This window comes from Notechis scutatus, chromosome 6 (genome assembly GCF_049901735.1).
Source record: "Notechis scutatus isolate UNSWTSFEM ecotype Mainland chromosome 6, rNotScu1.2, whole genome shotgun sequence".
NCBI classification, from domain to species: Eukaryota; Metazoa; Chordata; class Lepidosauria; order Squamata; family Elapidae; genus Notechis; species Notechis scutatus.
The window spans coordinates 22329259-22346239 of NC_142014.1; the positions used below are offsets into that span (position 1 = coordinate 22329259).

The 16981-nt window shown below is 39.5% G+C and overlaps 2 protein-coding genes across 2 annotated transcripts in view; one reads left to right on the forward strand and one right to left on the reverse strand.

Annotated features, from left to right (window-relative positions):
• Positions 1–1973, reverse strand: part of SMC1B (structural maintenance of chromosomes 1B) — a 35085-nt gene extending 33112 nt beyond the window's left edge. Inside the window, 2 exon segments of the mRNA XM_087969517.1 lie at positions 808–916; positions 1852–1973. Of these exon segments, the coding sequence (XP_087825643.1) occupies positions 808–916 (109 nt within the window). The 5' untranslated portion in view covers positions 1852–1973.
• A 43-nt stretch (positions 1974–2016) lies between these two features.
• On the forward strand, positions 2017–11735 carry RIBC2 (RIB43A domain with coiled-coils 2). Its single transcript, XM_026689750.2, has 7 exons — positions 2017–2364; positions 4004–4085; positions 5354–5698; positions 6137–6255; positions 9560–9787; positions 10672–10838; positions 11576–11735. The coding sequence occupies exons 1-7, from the start codon at positions 2266–2268 to the stop codon at positions 11655–11657; spliced, it is 1122 nt and encodes a 373-aa protein (XP_026545535.1). The 5' UTR covers positions 2017–2265; the 3' UTR covers positions 11658–11735.
• Positions 11736–16981: the final 5246 nt, after the last annotated feature.

A 16981-nucleotide genomic window follows, 5' to 3' on the forward strand; every position in this document is an offset into this window, starting at 1 on the left:
ATTACCATTTTAAATTTCATGAAAACATTTTCACCAATTCACCCTACACTGATATTTTCCTAATTGCTTGCAATACTTCAATAATTAATGATTTTCTGGTTCAGATCCTACACTAAATCACAATTTCCCCCTCTATTTTAAATGTAGCCACAAAAAAAGCAATTCAAAAGTTTTCATTTCTATTTTAGAAAAATCTCAGGGAGCCATTTTTTAATATTAGAGGGTAGAAACAGTGATGAACCTTAACAAAGACTTGTGGTAAAAGTTTTTGTTGCAAATGCTGTTGTAATTTAGAGAACACATAGCAAAATATCTACCATCCCAGCAGGATCTTTTTGTGATCCAACAGTATTGCTGAAAATCAATATAACAGCAATGACTGCTGCTTTACTAAAAGCCATCTTCCAGTTTGTTTTTAATAAAAATATTTTAAAAAGTAGCCTATATAAGGAACCTCGTGGACATTAAAAGAGGTTGGTGAAAAAAGCTTAAGCCCATAGGCACCATGTTCCCTGTTTGCTGTAAACACCTAGTAGTAGACTCTTAATGAACACAGGAAGTTTCTTCTAAACATATAATCCATTCTCCTTCTTCCCAAATGGAATGTCATCTCTTGTACAGGTGATTAATGTTCTACTGCCAATATAAATTAAATAGCTATTTATATAACTTAATCTGTGTATACACTTTAATCAACATTTTGCTTACCTAAAGCATTTTTGCTTTTCAACAACAATTGTAAAATAAAGACCAGTCTAGGAGGGCCCTAATCAAAGGCAACTGCTATAAATCATTTATATACATTACCTGAGCCATTGGGACCAATGATACAAGTGAATTTTTTGAATGGTCCAATGCATTGTTGTCCCCGCCAGGATTTGAAATTCTCAACCAGCAAAAGCTTTAAGTATCCCATCTATGAATGAGGAAGAAAAGCAAAAGGAACACCGCCATGATTGATGATGGAGCTAAAGCAAGAACATTTCATATATTGCCTGTTTATTATGTTGGTACAATCAGTGTTCATAACATCATATTTAAGCAAATTTCCCAATTTTCTGATTTCAGATTTACTTTTGGATATTAATCTTATTCCACATTGGCTAAATTCTGCTACATTATACAGAATGTGTGCAGCCATCTTATAGATATGTTGTTAATTTTAACCATTTGTTCTTTACATGTCTGTTTTACATTACTGAGCTTTATTATGCCCTGGTCTTTGGCTGCAATTTTTTTTCATTTGAGGGTATTTGGAATGTGTATATACATCTATATCTACGGTATCATTGTCTTTAAGCATTAATTACTAAGGAAAGGCCCAAATGTTTAAAAAGTTAAGATTCCCTGAGTGCAGACTAGACAAAACTGTGGTGGATCCATTATCTTTTTTTATTCCACTTTCAAGTAGTCCCTTGCATTTATAGAAACATCGCTCTTGAACGTGGGCATTTCCAGCATTTCCTCCAAATTGTCGTCCCTTTTAGAAGAGATGAAATATAAGCATTTCAGGGACACATCTGGAGGAGCAACCTGATTCATCAAAAAGCACCCGGTGGTTTTTTTTTAAATATTTCACGTGTATCATTTAGGTATTTTTGTCAACTGGATTCAACGCAGCTGTCCCTCAAAAGGGGGTTGGGGAGAGGAAAGGAAATAAAAATCGCTGAGAAGGCAACAAAAAATGGACGATGAACCACGCGGTTGAAAATTTTAACCGAAGTACCACCCCGCCAGCTCGGGCAGGACAAGCGCTTGAAATGTGCAAAATAACGGGCGGGGGCGGAAGACTATCTTCCCCTTCCAGAGGTCGGCGAGGAACGATAAAAGCGCTTATACAGGAGGTTATACATTTAATACATAAATTCTGACCCTCCGCCTCACAGCGTAACAACCTCCCTTCCCGCCAAATCGGCCAATGTCGCGCTGCACTTGAGGGGAGAGGATATCCCGCGAGACTTCCCCCACGCTCGCCTTCCCCCACGCTCGCCTTCCGAGGCTTTGCCGCGCCCTGACAGTTCCTTGCCTCAGTTCTAGACACCTGACGATGAGACGTAGTTGCGCCACTCTAGCAATCAGTTAATCTCTATGCTGACGGGAACTGCGGGCAAGAGAGCCTCGATAGCTCGAAGCTCATTTCCTTAGCAACGCAGAGTTGTGGAGACTGTTGCTAGGCGCCGGGATGCTGAGCATCCTAGATAGCTATCCCGGCGCAAAGCATCTTCTTTCGTCCTCCCTGCTTCGGCAGGACTGCAGTGGCCGGCTATGCACTCCCGGTCCGAGGCAGCGGTGCGGGAGCGGAGGCGCTTCCGGGAGCTGCAGAAGCAAAGCCAGATCTTTGATGCCCGAGTCAGGACTATCGGGGTAGGTGGTTCTGTAATTATTTGGATTTTCTTGATTGTCGTTTAAATTTAATTCTTTGCACGAAGTAGTACGGGGATAGTTTTTTCAACACCAGCTGCGTAACTTTATGCATTTTTTAAAAAATCTCTCTTATTTTATACACAAAAAGAGAAAGGAGGAAAGTTTTCCTTCTCAGAAACAACATACAATGCCTAAATAATTATTCAGACTAATTTTACGAAGGATACACAATTGAGTGCAATCCTTTGAAAGCTCCTTATAAAATAGTTTCAAGGAATTCCAAAAGGAATAGAACCAGATACAAAGTTAAACAGAACATGTATCTGAAAATTTGAATTGCATGCTTATTGTTTATTAGGTGCAAATACACAATTTGACAGTAGGCACCGAAACTTTTGCATACAATTATCCACTTACTGCTGTGTTCTCTAAAATATTATGAAATCTATTTGCTTAATTCTACATAGAAAAAAATAAATGTATAGTCTTCCAACTTGGCAGTAAAATGTTTAATAAATTACAGAAAGAGAAGCTATATCATGTAACAATTTCTTAGCTATGTAAGCTTGCATTTCAGCCACAATTTATTCCTGTTTATATTTTTAAAATAAAATAATGTTTTTTTTATTTTGATAGATTTTCACTGAATGAAATTTATATTTCCTGCAAGTAATATGAAATTTTTCTTTTTTATTTATATCTAAGACAATTTATCATCAGGCAACTCATATGTTCTTTTGTAACTTTCTAAAGTACTGCCCATAATGTAATCATTAGCTTAAGAGATAAACACAATTACCATAAAATTATGTGGAAAACAAAAAGTAGTATCAAGTTAAAATCTGGTAGAGAAAAGATATTTGTGTATATTATTGATTTGGAATATGTTGCAGTTATGAAAATGGATTTAATTTTAGCCAGTTATTACATAAAATTAATATTGTACTTGTGAGTGGTCTGATATTATTTACATAAGTGACTGTTCAAGTTGACGTATGGGTAGTGTGATCATGGTTATCTGAGTTAATCCAACTCTTTGTGCTTACATAATACAAAGAAATATGAACTAGCCACATTGATTTTTCTGTAAATAATCTAGCCACATGTGATATATAAAATCATCCTATTTAATTTTGTTTGTTGGAGCATCTGTATGATATGCACGTTGACCTTTAAAGGTTTTAAAAAGAATTGTAAAGCTAGGCTACATTGATATGTTTTCAGCTACGTAATTTTCTTTTTTTATAAATTATAATTCTAATAACTCTTTTCATTGGAGTTATTAAATATCTGGCATGTTAACTAGCATGTTTTTAGTGTTGGACTGATTATTTTTTGGTCCTTAAAATACAAAAGTCAATCTTGGAGATATGTGACATAATTGAATTAAAAGTTCAATAGTTCTGTATCTATGAGTTTTTAAAATCTATTTAACGGGATACAGTGTAATTCTAGTTATTTATTTAGTTTTAATTCATCAATAAAGACTAGAATATTATTTTCTTGCCTTTAGTTGTCTCAGCTTTTTATTTCCTGAAAATAGCAGTTAAAGCTGAGCTTATTTTGGGAAATGTCCTCTTTTGGAGTTATCATCTTTGATATGAAATCTGAACTAAGTTTTTCTTCATGTCTACCACAGATCGATAAGGAAGCTCTGGACGCCCAGGTAAAAGACAAAAAGATTGAAGAAGCAATCCAGAAGGCCCGTGATGATTCCATTGGTATATATCGTATCATTTTTTTAAACAATCTTTTGTCAGATAGCTATAAAAATGAGTTCTCTTTCAGCCCTTCCACCATAAAATTTTGATTCCATTCCTATTCCTCATCCATTCACCTAAGATTTTCCTTGGGCAAGTAAGATAGTTGTAAATCACAAGATAATTGAATTCTGCAAGGTTTGGGTTTGGATATCTTAGTGAGAACTTCCATCACACCCCTCTCCCTTTTTCCAAAATCTCAGTGTATTCATCCCAGTCTTGAGAACTTTTTGCACTCAGCTGGGTTTTTTTTAGTACATACTAAGATAGCACTGCAAGATTGGATACAGATGGCTCAAAAATTAGCTTTTCTGGGCTTAGTGGAGCTGCAAGAAGTACCATTGTGAGATATGAGGAATATTTACTGGCATAGATATTAGCTCTATGGAAGTGTCCCTGTGCAATATTCTTTTCAAGGAATATTTCAAAACATGGGTAGTCCACAACTTACATCTATTTTTTTTAGTGAATATTCAAAGTTATAATGGCACTGAAAAAAGTGACTTCTCACTGATCCTCACACTTACAACCATTGCAGCATCCCCATGGTCATGTGATCAGATTTTGACCACTGAGCCACTGGCATGTATTTACAATGGTTACAACATCCCAGGCCAGGAAGCTGGAGTTGCTAACAATTGCATGATTCATTGCATGATAGAACCGTGGTGGCGCAGTGGTTAGAATGCAATACTGCAGTCTACTTCTACTAACTGCTGGCTGCCTGCAATTTGGCAGTTCAAATCTCACCAGGCTCAAGGTTACTCAGCCTTCCATTCCTCTGAGGTCAGTAAAATGAGGACCCAGATTGTTGGGGGCAATATGCTGACTCTGCAATATGCAATATTCTGTAAACTGCTTAGAGCTGTAAAGCACTGAAGCGGTATATAAGTCTAAGTGCTATTGCTATTCACTTCACAAGTGCAGTGATTGTTTAACAACTATGGCAAAGAAGGTCATAAAATTGGACGCAACTCGCTTAATAGCCACTTTGTTTAGCAATGGAATTTCTCGTCCCAATTGTGGTCATAAGTTGAGGACTACCTGTAACCATGAACTGCTTCACATGGAGATGAAGTACATGAATATATAATCTGAACAGGTAAAAGAGAGCATTAATCTTATTTGGGTTGGAACAATTAACTTCAGCCACTGCTATTTAAGTTCACAAATAATGTGGTTTTTTTTAAGGATTAGAATCACAGCCTTTTTTCCCCTTCTAAATATAGCTGCAGAAATGAAACAAAATGATAAGATCCTCTGCATGCTTGACCAAAGACAGAAAAGAGATACCCGGATTCTAAACAAAGCTATCAATGAATTTCGTCAAAATTATCAGAAACCAGAAACAGTGCGTGAGTACGATCTCTTTGACCCACAACGCCTGCAGAAAGATACTGCTGCTCGCCTTGCTGACAGCGACCCACGCTGTACCATATCCAGCTTGCAGAAGTTCATGGGAGAAGATTTAAACAGCAGGAATAGGTGGAGGTTCCAGCAAGAGCAAAACAGAGAATGGCTTTTGCAGCAAAAGAAAGAAAAGCAGAATGCACTGGCAGATAAAAAATATGCAGGTATGACCGAATCTACAATAGAGGACCCAGATTGTTGGGGGCAATATGCAAATAAGTATTAGATATTGTAAATCGCACAGAGGGTGTTGCAAAGCACCATGCAGCAGTCTAAGTGCTTATTGGTATTGCTAGTTGCGGGACAAGGATTTACTACCTGGCACTTGTGACATAACACTTGTAACACAAGAATAGTGGGGTGGCCTAGAGGTGGAGCTCTCGCCTCACAGTCAGGAGGCTGTGAGTTCGATCCTAGGTAGAGGCAGATATTTCTCTCTCTGGGCACACTGAGAATATATCTGCTGAACAAAACTCCGCATTGGTGACAGGAAAGGCATCCGGCCATTAAAACACTTTGCTAGCTCCATTCAGTTGCCCAGGGATAATGGGGTCATTAAATGAAGATGACTTGTGAGATAACTGATTTGTTACAATTTGTAGATGAACTCTACAAGCAGCAGAGACTGGAGCTTGATGAAAAGGCTATGAATCTCCAACGAGCAGATGAGGAAACCAGACGAGCAATTTGTATCACTACTACAGAATTCAATCAAGCCCTGGTAAAGCAAAATTGGTTGTTATTACTTAAATATAGTACCTGAGAAAAGGTATGACATTGTAATTGCTTTTTTTTTTTTAAGGCAGCTCTTTTACATTTCAAAAAAAGATAAAATACAAATTAACCCAAAGAAAAAAGATTAAAGGGGAGAGGGGATCAAATGGGGAGATCGGGAAAGTAAAAACAATAGAGTAGACTAGATTGGATTGGATTGGATTGGAATGGAATGGAATGGAATGAATAGAATAGAAATAGAAAATACAGAACAGAATGGAATAGAATGGAATGAATAGAATAGAATAGAAAATATAGAATGGAATGGAATAGAATAGAATAGAAAATACGGAACAGAATGGAATGGAATGGAAGATATGGAATGGAATGGAATAGAAGAATAGAATGGAATGGAATGGAATAGAATAGAAAATATGGAATGGAATAGAATTCTTTAATGGCCAATTGTCATTGGACATACAAGGAATTTCTCTCTGGTGCGCTGGCTCACAATGTACATATAAACAGTAAGGTGATAGATTATAGATCATAAATCATAGTTAACAATCATTAATCATAAGATACAAACAAGTGATAAATCATAAGATACCAATAGAAGGTACTAGGAAAGATAAGACGATAAGTACTGTGGGAATTAGGTGACGAGAAAAGAAAGAAACGAAATATAAAAAGAATTACCTCCAACTTTCTTCAGTACAGGTACAAATATATATATAATAAAATAACCTCTCACTGTACATTAAAACGTCACATAGAAAATAGACAAACTAAACAGTCCAATTCCCCCCCAAACCATATAACTACTTATTCTAAATTTAAGCATAAACCTTAAGTATATGTAGACACACACACATACACACACACACACACACATAAAATAAAATATAGTAATTATTGAAGCAAATGTTCAATAATTATGGTGTTCAAATTAGTTTTTAAATGTTAATAGTCTAGGATATTTATTTTCATATAGCTGAAATAGCCTTTACAAATATTTACACTTCAGCTTGAAAGTAAGTCTGATTATTGACTGTTATCATTTATTGTTGCACCTGTTCCAGAGTCTGGCTTGGGATAAGACAAAAAAAATCTTTTATTGGGTGGATTTTGCAAATCGTGGGAGAGTCGACATCATTGAGGAGCATGACATCATTGAGCAAAGGACACAAATTGCATAAAGAGATATGAATCTGTAATGTATTTTCTATATTGTATGAATTCATTCAAATTTATTAGCCACCCACCTCCTGTGGAAGTTTGAACTTCTTGGAGAATGAGATGGATATAAATAAATACTGTGTATCTGATAAAGCAGATATATTTCAAGGTTTGAATGATGTAAATTTGCTCCAAAATCAAGTTAAGCTATATAGAATTCCTGCCAGAGCTTAACTTGATTTTGGAGTGTATTTTGAATTTACCTCATTGAGATTTGGAGAGTATACTTAAAACCCAGCATCCAGTCCAATCTTCAAAGCCCTCTACTTTTATGAATGATGGTTCCCAGATCTGAATATGTAATCTCCATGCAGCAGTAGTTATGGCATGATCTCATAGTTGGGTTAGCAGTAATTGTTTATTCATTTATTCAATTTGTCAAGCGATTATAAGATAACAGGTATAAGTATAAACATAGTTATGAATACATGAAATGGATACATGTAAGAAAAAAGAATAAATAGGACGGTAGGCATGTTGATACACTTATGCACACCCCCTACAGACCTCTTAGGAAAGGGGTGAGGTCAATAGTAGACAGTCTAAGGTTAAAGTTTTTGGGGTTTGGGGAAGAAACCACAGAGTCAGGTAGAGTATTCCAGACATTGACCACTCTGTTGCTGAAGTCGTATTTCCTGCAATCAAGTTTGGTGCAATTAACCTTGAGTTTGTATCTATTGTGTGTTCTTGTGTTGTTATGGTTGAAGCTGAAGTATTCATTGACAGGACATTGCAATATATAATTTTATATACTATACTTAGATCGGACTGAAGGTGGCGTAGTTCTAGATTTTCTAGGTCTAGAATTTCAAGTCTGGTGGCATAAGGTATTCTGTAACGAGTAGAGGAGTGGAGAACTCTTCTTGTGAAATATTTCTGGACTTTCTCAACTGTGTTAATATCAGATACATAATGCGGGTTCCAGACTGATGAGCTGTATTCAAGTATTGGTCTAGCAAATGTTTTGTATGCTCTAGTTAGTAGTGTGATATTACCAGAGGAGAAGCTACGCAAGATTAGGTTAACAACTCTTAATGCCTTTTTGGCTATGTAGTTGCAGTAGGCTCTAGCACTTAGGTCATTAGAGATGAGAACTCCAAGGTCCTTGACAGAGTTTGGATCCTCAACAAGGTCTTGACTATTCAGCTTGTATTTTATTTTGTGATTTTTTTTGCCAATATGTAAGACAGAGCATTTATTAGTTGAGATTTGAAGTTGCCATTTGTCACCTTGTCATTTGTGACTGTCCTTGCCCTATCTTGGATGCCATGCTGAGCACTCAACATCGTGCTCATTTCTGATTAAGCCTTATCCTAAGCATGGGAAGGAAACTGGATTGTTTTGTATCACTGTATATTTTTGAACCTCTCCAGAAGATTGAGTTACTCATGCAACTGAAGCCACAATACTTGCTTGTTCTGACTTAGTGCAATGTAAGAACCTGATCCATGCGGTTTGTTTCATGACTTGGAAGGAGGTGTAAATCCACCACAGAACTCATTGGCAGTGTTGAATAGAGTAATGAGGAGGGAAGAGCAAAGGCTTCCCTCTAGTCCGCCTAGGCAGGAAAAGAAATAATTTAAAATGATTGGTCTACTTTTCCAGGTGGGAAAAAGAGATAATCTCAGTGGCTGAGCTGCCTGACAGCTCCCTTTAAAAGAGGGAGCTGTAGGACAAGCACCTCACTTCTTTGTACTGGTTTACCAAATAAAGAGCTGTTTGTCACTTGCTGTTTGTCACAGCTCTCAAGTTTGTCACAGCTCCAACTTAACAGGCAGACCTGAAAGGACAAGAAGCATCACCCAGATCAGGATGTCAGTGTATATTTTTATTTTGCATCATGTGCGCAATTGTAATTTTTAATTTGTCAGAATGAGAGAAGAGTTTTAAAAGACTTCGCAATTCTCTCCTTAGTCTCTTTTTACTCTTTATCTTATCTTACTTACCCTGTCTTTATTTCCTACCGAAAATCCTACAAAACACAATTGCTGAACTTGATTTAAACATTTGCCATCTGGTGAGGGCCAACCCTCTCTCACTTTGTAAGCATTGCTGTGATTTTTTTTTTAAAGGCTGCTGAGTCTGAACGTAAGAGAAGACTTGAAAAACAGCAAGAAGAAGAAGCAAACGAGAGGGATATTTTGAGCCAGCTTCAGGGGGATCTGCTGACTGAAAACCCACAGCAAGCTGTCAGCTCCTTTGGACCAAATTGTATCATCACGGATCGATGGAAAGGAATGAGCCAAGCTCAGCTGAAAGAAATCCAGGATATTCAACTGCAACAAGTTCTGGAGAAGCGGGTATTCCCTTTAAAGAAATAACTTTGTGGAATAACAACCTGGAATTCTGCATGGTGTGATCAAAAAAGTCAAGATGGGCTTCTTTTTCTCCTTCTTTTCCTCCTTCCTTCTTCCATAAAACATTAAACTGCCAGGATGAAGCCACCTTCCTGGCTTTGTCATTGACTAAAAATAAATCATTATCGGTACATGTTTCTGATAGTAACCGACATACTAACAGATAGGCCGGGCTTGTGCCTCTCCACATTCACATATAGCGTGTTGTTATCCGCTAAGAGGCTCTTTGAAGGGTCCTCCAAAGTGTATAAGGGAGGTTGGCTCCTTCAGCCATTTCCTCATTTTCCAGCCATTCCTTGCTCGATGGTCTCTTTCCTCTGTCTTTGATCTTCCTCCATCAGATCAAACTTGGGAAAACAAAGATGGGCTGCAATAGTCTGAGGAAAGCTCCACCTGTTTTCCAGATGCATCCTGCATGCCACACACATAAAACACAGAGGTGGAGCTTTAATGGCACTGTTACGTCTTCCATCTTGATCTGTTTGACCACACTCTCCAAATGCTCCTATCTGCAACCTTCACCTTCCTACACCATCATTACTTCGGCAGGGGCTGTTGGAAATCGTAGCCGTGCAACAGACTAAGGACCACAGGTCCTGTTTAATGGGTGGTAAAGGGGAAGAAGGGGAGCCTAAACCAATCTTTGTACATTAGGATTCCAGATAGCTTGAACCTCCCTGACTCCTTCAACTCCAGAAGGACCTTGGGAAGAGTCCGGGTCCTTAGCAGCCCATCTGTTGAAAGCTATTAGCAGCACAGAAAGATGGATGGGGGGGGCAGGGGTGTTTCATTGCTGACCACAGACCAGCTTTCTGATTCTCATGCAGAGGTTAGATGAAGAGGAACGCCAGAAAAACGCAGAATGGGAACGGAAGCGGATTCAGGAGGCCAGAGCTGAATTGCTCTATGACCGTCATCAGCAACGGCAGAATCGGGACTTGCGGAGAGCGTTAGATAATTTTAATGTGCAGCTATCCCAGGAGCAGAAAAATAAGTAAGACATTTTCTGGATGCCCACTTTGTTTTAGCCCAAGATGAGCCCAGAAACTCCCCCGGGGCAAATTAGCGGGGCTTGGTAGCATCAGCATCTGCTTCTGGCAAGACATGTGGTGCCTCCAGAGGTTTTAAGGCCTGGTACCTTTGCCCAGTGGAGTGGCAGAATAATCTGCCTGCCGTTATTTAATTCTCAACAGCTTTCCAGCCTGCCCAATAACCCTGCTCTACAGGTGCATGCATGTACAAAGGGGTGGGGCCTCAGTTACGCTGTCATGTTCATCATTATGTGTTTTATGACTGCCCTCAACAAATACCGTTGATGTCAACTTATTTCAAAGCACACTTTTTACTAGTGTCTTAGATAATTTTTGGGGGATGGGGTGGGGAGTCTTCAAGTCAGCGCTAACTCCTGGCAAGTGTTTGGATAAATCCTTGCAGTTTTCTTGGCAAGTGTTTTTGAAAATGGTTTGCCATTGCTCCCTCCCTGGGGCTGAGAAAGAGCGATTGACTCAAAGTCACCCATTTGGCTTCGTGCTTAAGGTTGGACCAGAAAACCATGGTCTCTGGGTTTCTAGCCGCCTCTCTTAACCATTTCACCAAACTGGCATTCTGATTTCTTTATCCCATTTGTAAAACAAAACAAAACATTGATTTCTTATTGATACTGAGAATAAGCAATCTCATATTTAGAGACCTTAATCATTAACATGTATCAACTGTTGTTGTTTTTTCCAGACAAGCATATATGAATGAAGAAGTATATACAAATTTTCCTTCTGGCCAATACTACTCACAGTTTAACACACTTGCCCGATGATGTTGGAGCCGATATTCTCATATAGAAGTGCAGCTTATATGTTTGTAAAAATATTTCTACTTTCTTGACATAAATAATAAAAAATATAACATTACAGATGATTTTCTTGCTCTAAATGGGTTTGCAACTATGGGGGAACATATTCTGTCCTCTATAATTACTGACTGAATGTATAAAGGCAGATAGATAACTCCACAAAGCAACCATACAAAGTCTTTTTATTGGGTCATCAGGCATCCTCAAGATAACTCACGGTTACATCGAGATTCATCTCAATGTCCCACTCTTTGCATAGCTGACTTTCTGGTGTAAAAGGATGGTAATTTTTCACCCCCAAAATGAAGGAGCAAGGGGTTGAGGCAGCAGCATGTTGCTGGGTTCCAGGCAAGAGTGGAGAGATCTCCCCCAACCCACCAAGGATCAATTCAGTGACCAATCAGGATTACAGATGTGGCCACATGACATGGACTACATTTACCATGATGCATTCCTTAAGGCAGGGGTCAGGGAACTTTTACCTTTTACCCCCAAAAAATTTATAAACGCCGACGTTACCCCTTGATTTGAAAGGAAGGAAATCATATACTATTTGAATTCAAAATGTTATTGGATGTATTTAAAATTACTTTGAAAGCTTCAACTTACTTGAAAACTTCAGGTTTTGGAGAAATGATGTTGCTTCATCTTGGATACGAGATCATCAATATTGGGACATTTTGATGTCAGAGCAATATGGATACAGTCTTCCGGGTCCAATCGATTTCTTTTCTTTGTTTTTATGTTCGTAAGAGTGGAAAATCCTTGTTCGCAAAGGTAGGTTGTTGCAAAAGGCAGCAACTTTTTGAATGCTTCCTCATGTGCAATTTTGAAGGCCTTTGCAGGTGTTGACATCCAAAAATTTGACAGATCTGCTTTGTTTTCAAATGTAATCTGTGCTTCATTATTGCATCGAAGCTCAAGAAGTGACTCTGCCAACCCTTGAGGCTCTTCTGGTACAACACAAATTTCACATTTAAAGGGGTCTACAATCCAACTGACAGCATGTGAATCAAGATCTGGAAAGTAATCAGAGAACCGCCTTTGAGTTTGGTAAGATGCCTTATAACTGTATCCTTGATGTCTTCAAAAGTAATATTTTCACAATCTTCCAAGAACAAAGCTAACTTTGAAAAGGTAGCTATCTTTTTCTGTTCAACTTTTTGTCTCCAATATAAAAGCTTTGATCCAAATGCAGAAATCTTTTCTCTGGCTGAAATTATATTTATGTTTTTTCCTTGCAATTCTTTGTTCAATACATTAACATGCTCAAACATATCTGCTAAATATGCAAGATGTGCAACCCACAAGGGGTTTGTAAACTTCTCTGCAAGAACATGCTTTTGCTCAACCATAAAACTTTCAAGTTCAGTTTTGAGAGCCACACTCGGTTCAGAACATTTCCACGTGAGAGCCACCTCACTTCTGTATGATAAAGTAGGTCTGTATATTCAGCATCACCAGCTTTACATAATTCACGAAATAATCGTGTGTTTAGTGCATGTCCTTTGACAACATTGACAATCTTGATAACATCATGCATGACGGCCTCTAATGTAGGTTCCAAATGTTTCACAAGCAGTGCCTGGCGATGGATAATACAGTGGTTTACTTCAACTTTTGGATTTCTCTCTCACACAAAAGCCGCAAAACCATTAACATGACCCAACATAGCTGGAGCTCCATCAACAGACACAGCAAGGCAGTCTTCCCACTTTAAATTGACGTCATTAAAGTATTCATTAACTTTATTGAAGATATCAATTCCACGAGATCGCAAGTCGAGAGGAGAACAAAACAACAATTCCTCTTCAATTAAATGTAAACCTTTGTAGCGGACATATACCATCAGCTGAGAATTACTACTAACATCCGTAGTCTCATCTAGCTGAATAGCAAAGTATTTACTCTCTTTTATTGAGGAAATAACTTGTTGCCTCACATTTTTGCTAAAATAGAAACTCTTTAACAACTCTTGCAGACAAGGGCACAGAATTTAGTTTCTTGGCTTCATTCTGACCACACATAATCTCTGCCATTTTCAAAGCTGCTGGTTTAACCAAATTCTCACCAATAGTATAAGGTTTTTTGTTTCGGGCAATCAACCAGGCCACTTCAAAGCTAGCCTTGGATGCTGAACATTGATTGAATGTACCTCTAAAGTTGCTGTCCAATCTTTGTCTTTTGACAGACATTTCCAAATTGACAAAATATTCCCGTGGTTTTGAAGCCAGATGTGGGTGCAAATTATCCAAGTGTTTCTTCAATTGACTCTTTTGAAAGATTCTGCAGTCAGTACTTTCAAACAAACAACACACTGTGGTTTCATTATTCCTTTGTCATCAATTTGGGTAAACCCATAATCAAGGAATTCTTCCTGGTATATTCTTTTTCTAATTGATGTCATCTGAAGGGCGAAAAAGACATTGATTGGAAAAGTTGTAACCCTGACTGCCAGGCTGTGTACCGAATTAGCAGGGTATATCATCAGTATCAATGGCTGCCAGGCTGTGTACCGAGCTAGCAGGATACTTTCAGTCCACTCGGGAGGAGGAGGAGGAGGTGGTGGTGTGGTGGTGGCTGGCGTTGTTTTCTGGGCTCTAGGCTCGCGGGCTCAGAAAACACAGCCGTGGCTAGCTTCGCTTGGCTTCGTTTCTCAGCCCCAGCTGCTTCAGTCCACTCGGGAGGAGGAGGAGGTGGTGGTGTGGTGGTGGCTGGCATTGTTTTCTGGGCTCTAGGCTCGCGGGCTCAGAAACAACGCGAGCCGAGGTGACTTCAGCTCCGCTTGGCTTCGCTTCCTCAGCTCTTCCTTCTCCCGAGTGGACTGAAAGCAGCTGGGACTGAGGAAACGGCCTGCGGAGCTGAAGCCACCTCGGCTCGCGTTGTTTTCTGAGCCTGCGAGCCTAGAGCCCAGAAAACAACACCAGCCACCACCACACCACCACCTCCTCCTCCTCCTCCCGAGTGGACTGAAAGCAGCTGGGACTGAGGAAACGAAGCCAAGCGGAGCTGAAGCCACCTCGGCTCGCGTTGTTTTCTGAGCTCTGCAATGCGTCAGGTCCTTGTGTATGTAAACTATACAAACAGAATGTCGGAAATAAAATGCCTGGGGGTATGAGAACAGCCGCGCCAGCGACCGTCCTCATTACCCCCAGGATTTTCAGTTTTACCCCATTTGGGGTAATTTACCCCTGTTCCCCGACCACTGCCTTAAGGGGACAGCTCTCAATTCCTAACTAACTACCTCAATTCCCATTACCTATAAACTGTCGGGACAGCACAGAACATGCAAAGAAGCCTAAAGCCAGTCAGTAGAAGCGACTGGCAAATGATGGAGGCAAGTTATCAGCCTGTAGGGTTGAAGCCTATTTTCCCCTCCAGCCACCCAAAGGACTTGCAGGACCTGCCTTCTTACCTTTTTGCATTTTTTTTTTTGAAGAGGAGCCCAGCCAATGTGATGCAAGGCTCAGGCAACCTCGTGCTTTTCTGCAAGCAAGTGGTACTTTATGCAGCAGAGGGATCTGTATTTTAAGGAAGGTCCACAAACAAATGGATCCTCTAAAAAAAACCAACTCCAATCCCTTTAGGCCAAGAAAATCATCAGAGGATCATCATCACCTCCTCTGCCAAAAAAAAAAAAAAAAAGTGGCGGGGGGGAAGGAAGGTTAAAGTTGGATTCTGCTGGTTAGTAAAGCTGGATGAGAGCAGGCCAATTCCTGCAAGTCCCTTGAGTAGCTGGTTTGCAAAGTAGGCCTCGTCCTACAGGTTGCAACTACCTCCATGCACTGGTTGCTTCTGATGACGGGCTTTTGGCGATCTTGTGTGTCTGAGTGGCTGGTTTGGGAGCCTGTGGTGACCTGGGGAAATGGCGGGGGGGGGGACACTGCAGCGTGGGTCTATGGCAATTCGCCACAGCCAGCTCACCACAGGACAACTTGCTACGGGACAAGAGTTACACTAATATCGCAGATAGGGTGGAATAAAATCATTAAAGAAGGAATGCAAAAAGAGGAACAGAATGAAAGTTGAATGGCAAAAATTATTTATTTTAAATAATTAAATAGAATTGTTAAATTATCCTGCAACAAGTTGTCTTGCAGTGAGTTAGCCGTGGCGTATTTGGTCGCTGCAAGTTGGCCGCAGCAAGTTGGCCATGCCCAATTGTCCTATTCCCTTGCAGCATCCCTGCAATCTGTCATAAGGATGAACAACCACAGGGACACTGCAGCGGCCATAAGTACCTTTGTGTGGGTATGGGGTGTGTGTGACTGTTGTAACTTTGACATATGCTGGCTAGGAAATTCTATGAGTCGAAGTCCAAACATTGTAAAGTTGCCAAGGTTGAGAAACACTGATCCAGATCTTAATAATCTCAAAAAAAAAAAAAAAATCAACTAAGCTGCTTTGCAAGACTGAGAACACAAATTTGGCTCCAGGCCACCCACCACACTAAGTCTGGCCAATAAATTCTTATTCCGGTCTTCCCACGTCTGTAAATGGAACAATGTGGGTTTTCCCCCTGAACTAAAATTGGAAGAACTTTTCATTCCAGTGAGACAACAAAGAACTTTCTGCCCCAATGTTTTTGTGTAAGTGAGACATACTTCCTGGAAGAGTAAACACGGAGTGGTGACTGATGCCAAAAGATCAAGTGGCAGGATTGTGGGGCAAAAACAATAATTCTGCCATAATCTCTATGCCATTAAGTATTGGTTGGTGGAAAGAAGAAAGGCAAAGCAGGGTATCCTGCAGAGATGAAGCAGGAAGCCTCTTAAATGGGCACATGGAAATTTAATAATGCAAGTAATTGGCTTCTAATCTCAGCATCAGCAGTGAAAATCACTGCCATATTCAATGCAAACACTCCAAACAATATCAGCTACATTTCTTTTCTCTTGAACTTAAGCTTTTGTTTGCAGAGAATAGCTAAGAATAAAAAAGAACTCTGTAGAGGCTTTTTAACCAGAATAAAGCCAAAACCACAGAATTCATTCTATCTGAAACCCTAGCATGAATAGCCAATATGTTGCAAAATGCAGATTAAACTATTTCCAGTTTGAAGAGTATATAGGACCGCTAAAGAATGTGAGGAATTGTCAGCTGCCCCAACTGGGTCAATAGAAAATAATGATTCCTAGACTCATAGCTAAAGAAAGTATGGTTTACTGAAGCCAAATGATTACAGTGTAGCAAAGCTAAATCTGGCATTTTGTGCCCCCAACCAAGCATTTAACAACCCCCCTTGGGTGCTGTGTCCCCCCCTCCCTAGTTATTGGTGAGTGACCAAT

Excerpts from the sequence above, each read along its gene's own strand:
- RIBC2 (XM_026689750.2), top strand. The coding sequence starts at position 2,266 with ATGCACTCCCGGTCCGAGGCAGCGGTGCGGGAGCGGAGGCGCTTCCGG. Across the intron at positions 2,365-4,003 it reads CCCGAGTCAGGACTATCGGG|ATCGATAAGGAAGCTCTGGA; the intron begins GTAGGTGGTTCT and ends TGTCTACCACAG. Across the intron at positions 6,256-9,559 it reads CAGAATTCAATCAAGCCCTG|GCTGCTGAGTCTGAACGTAA; the intron begins GTAAAGCAAAAT and ends TTTTTTTTAAAG.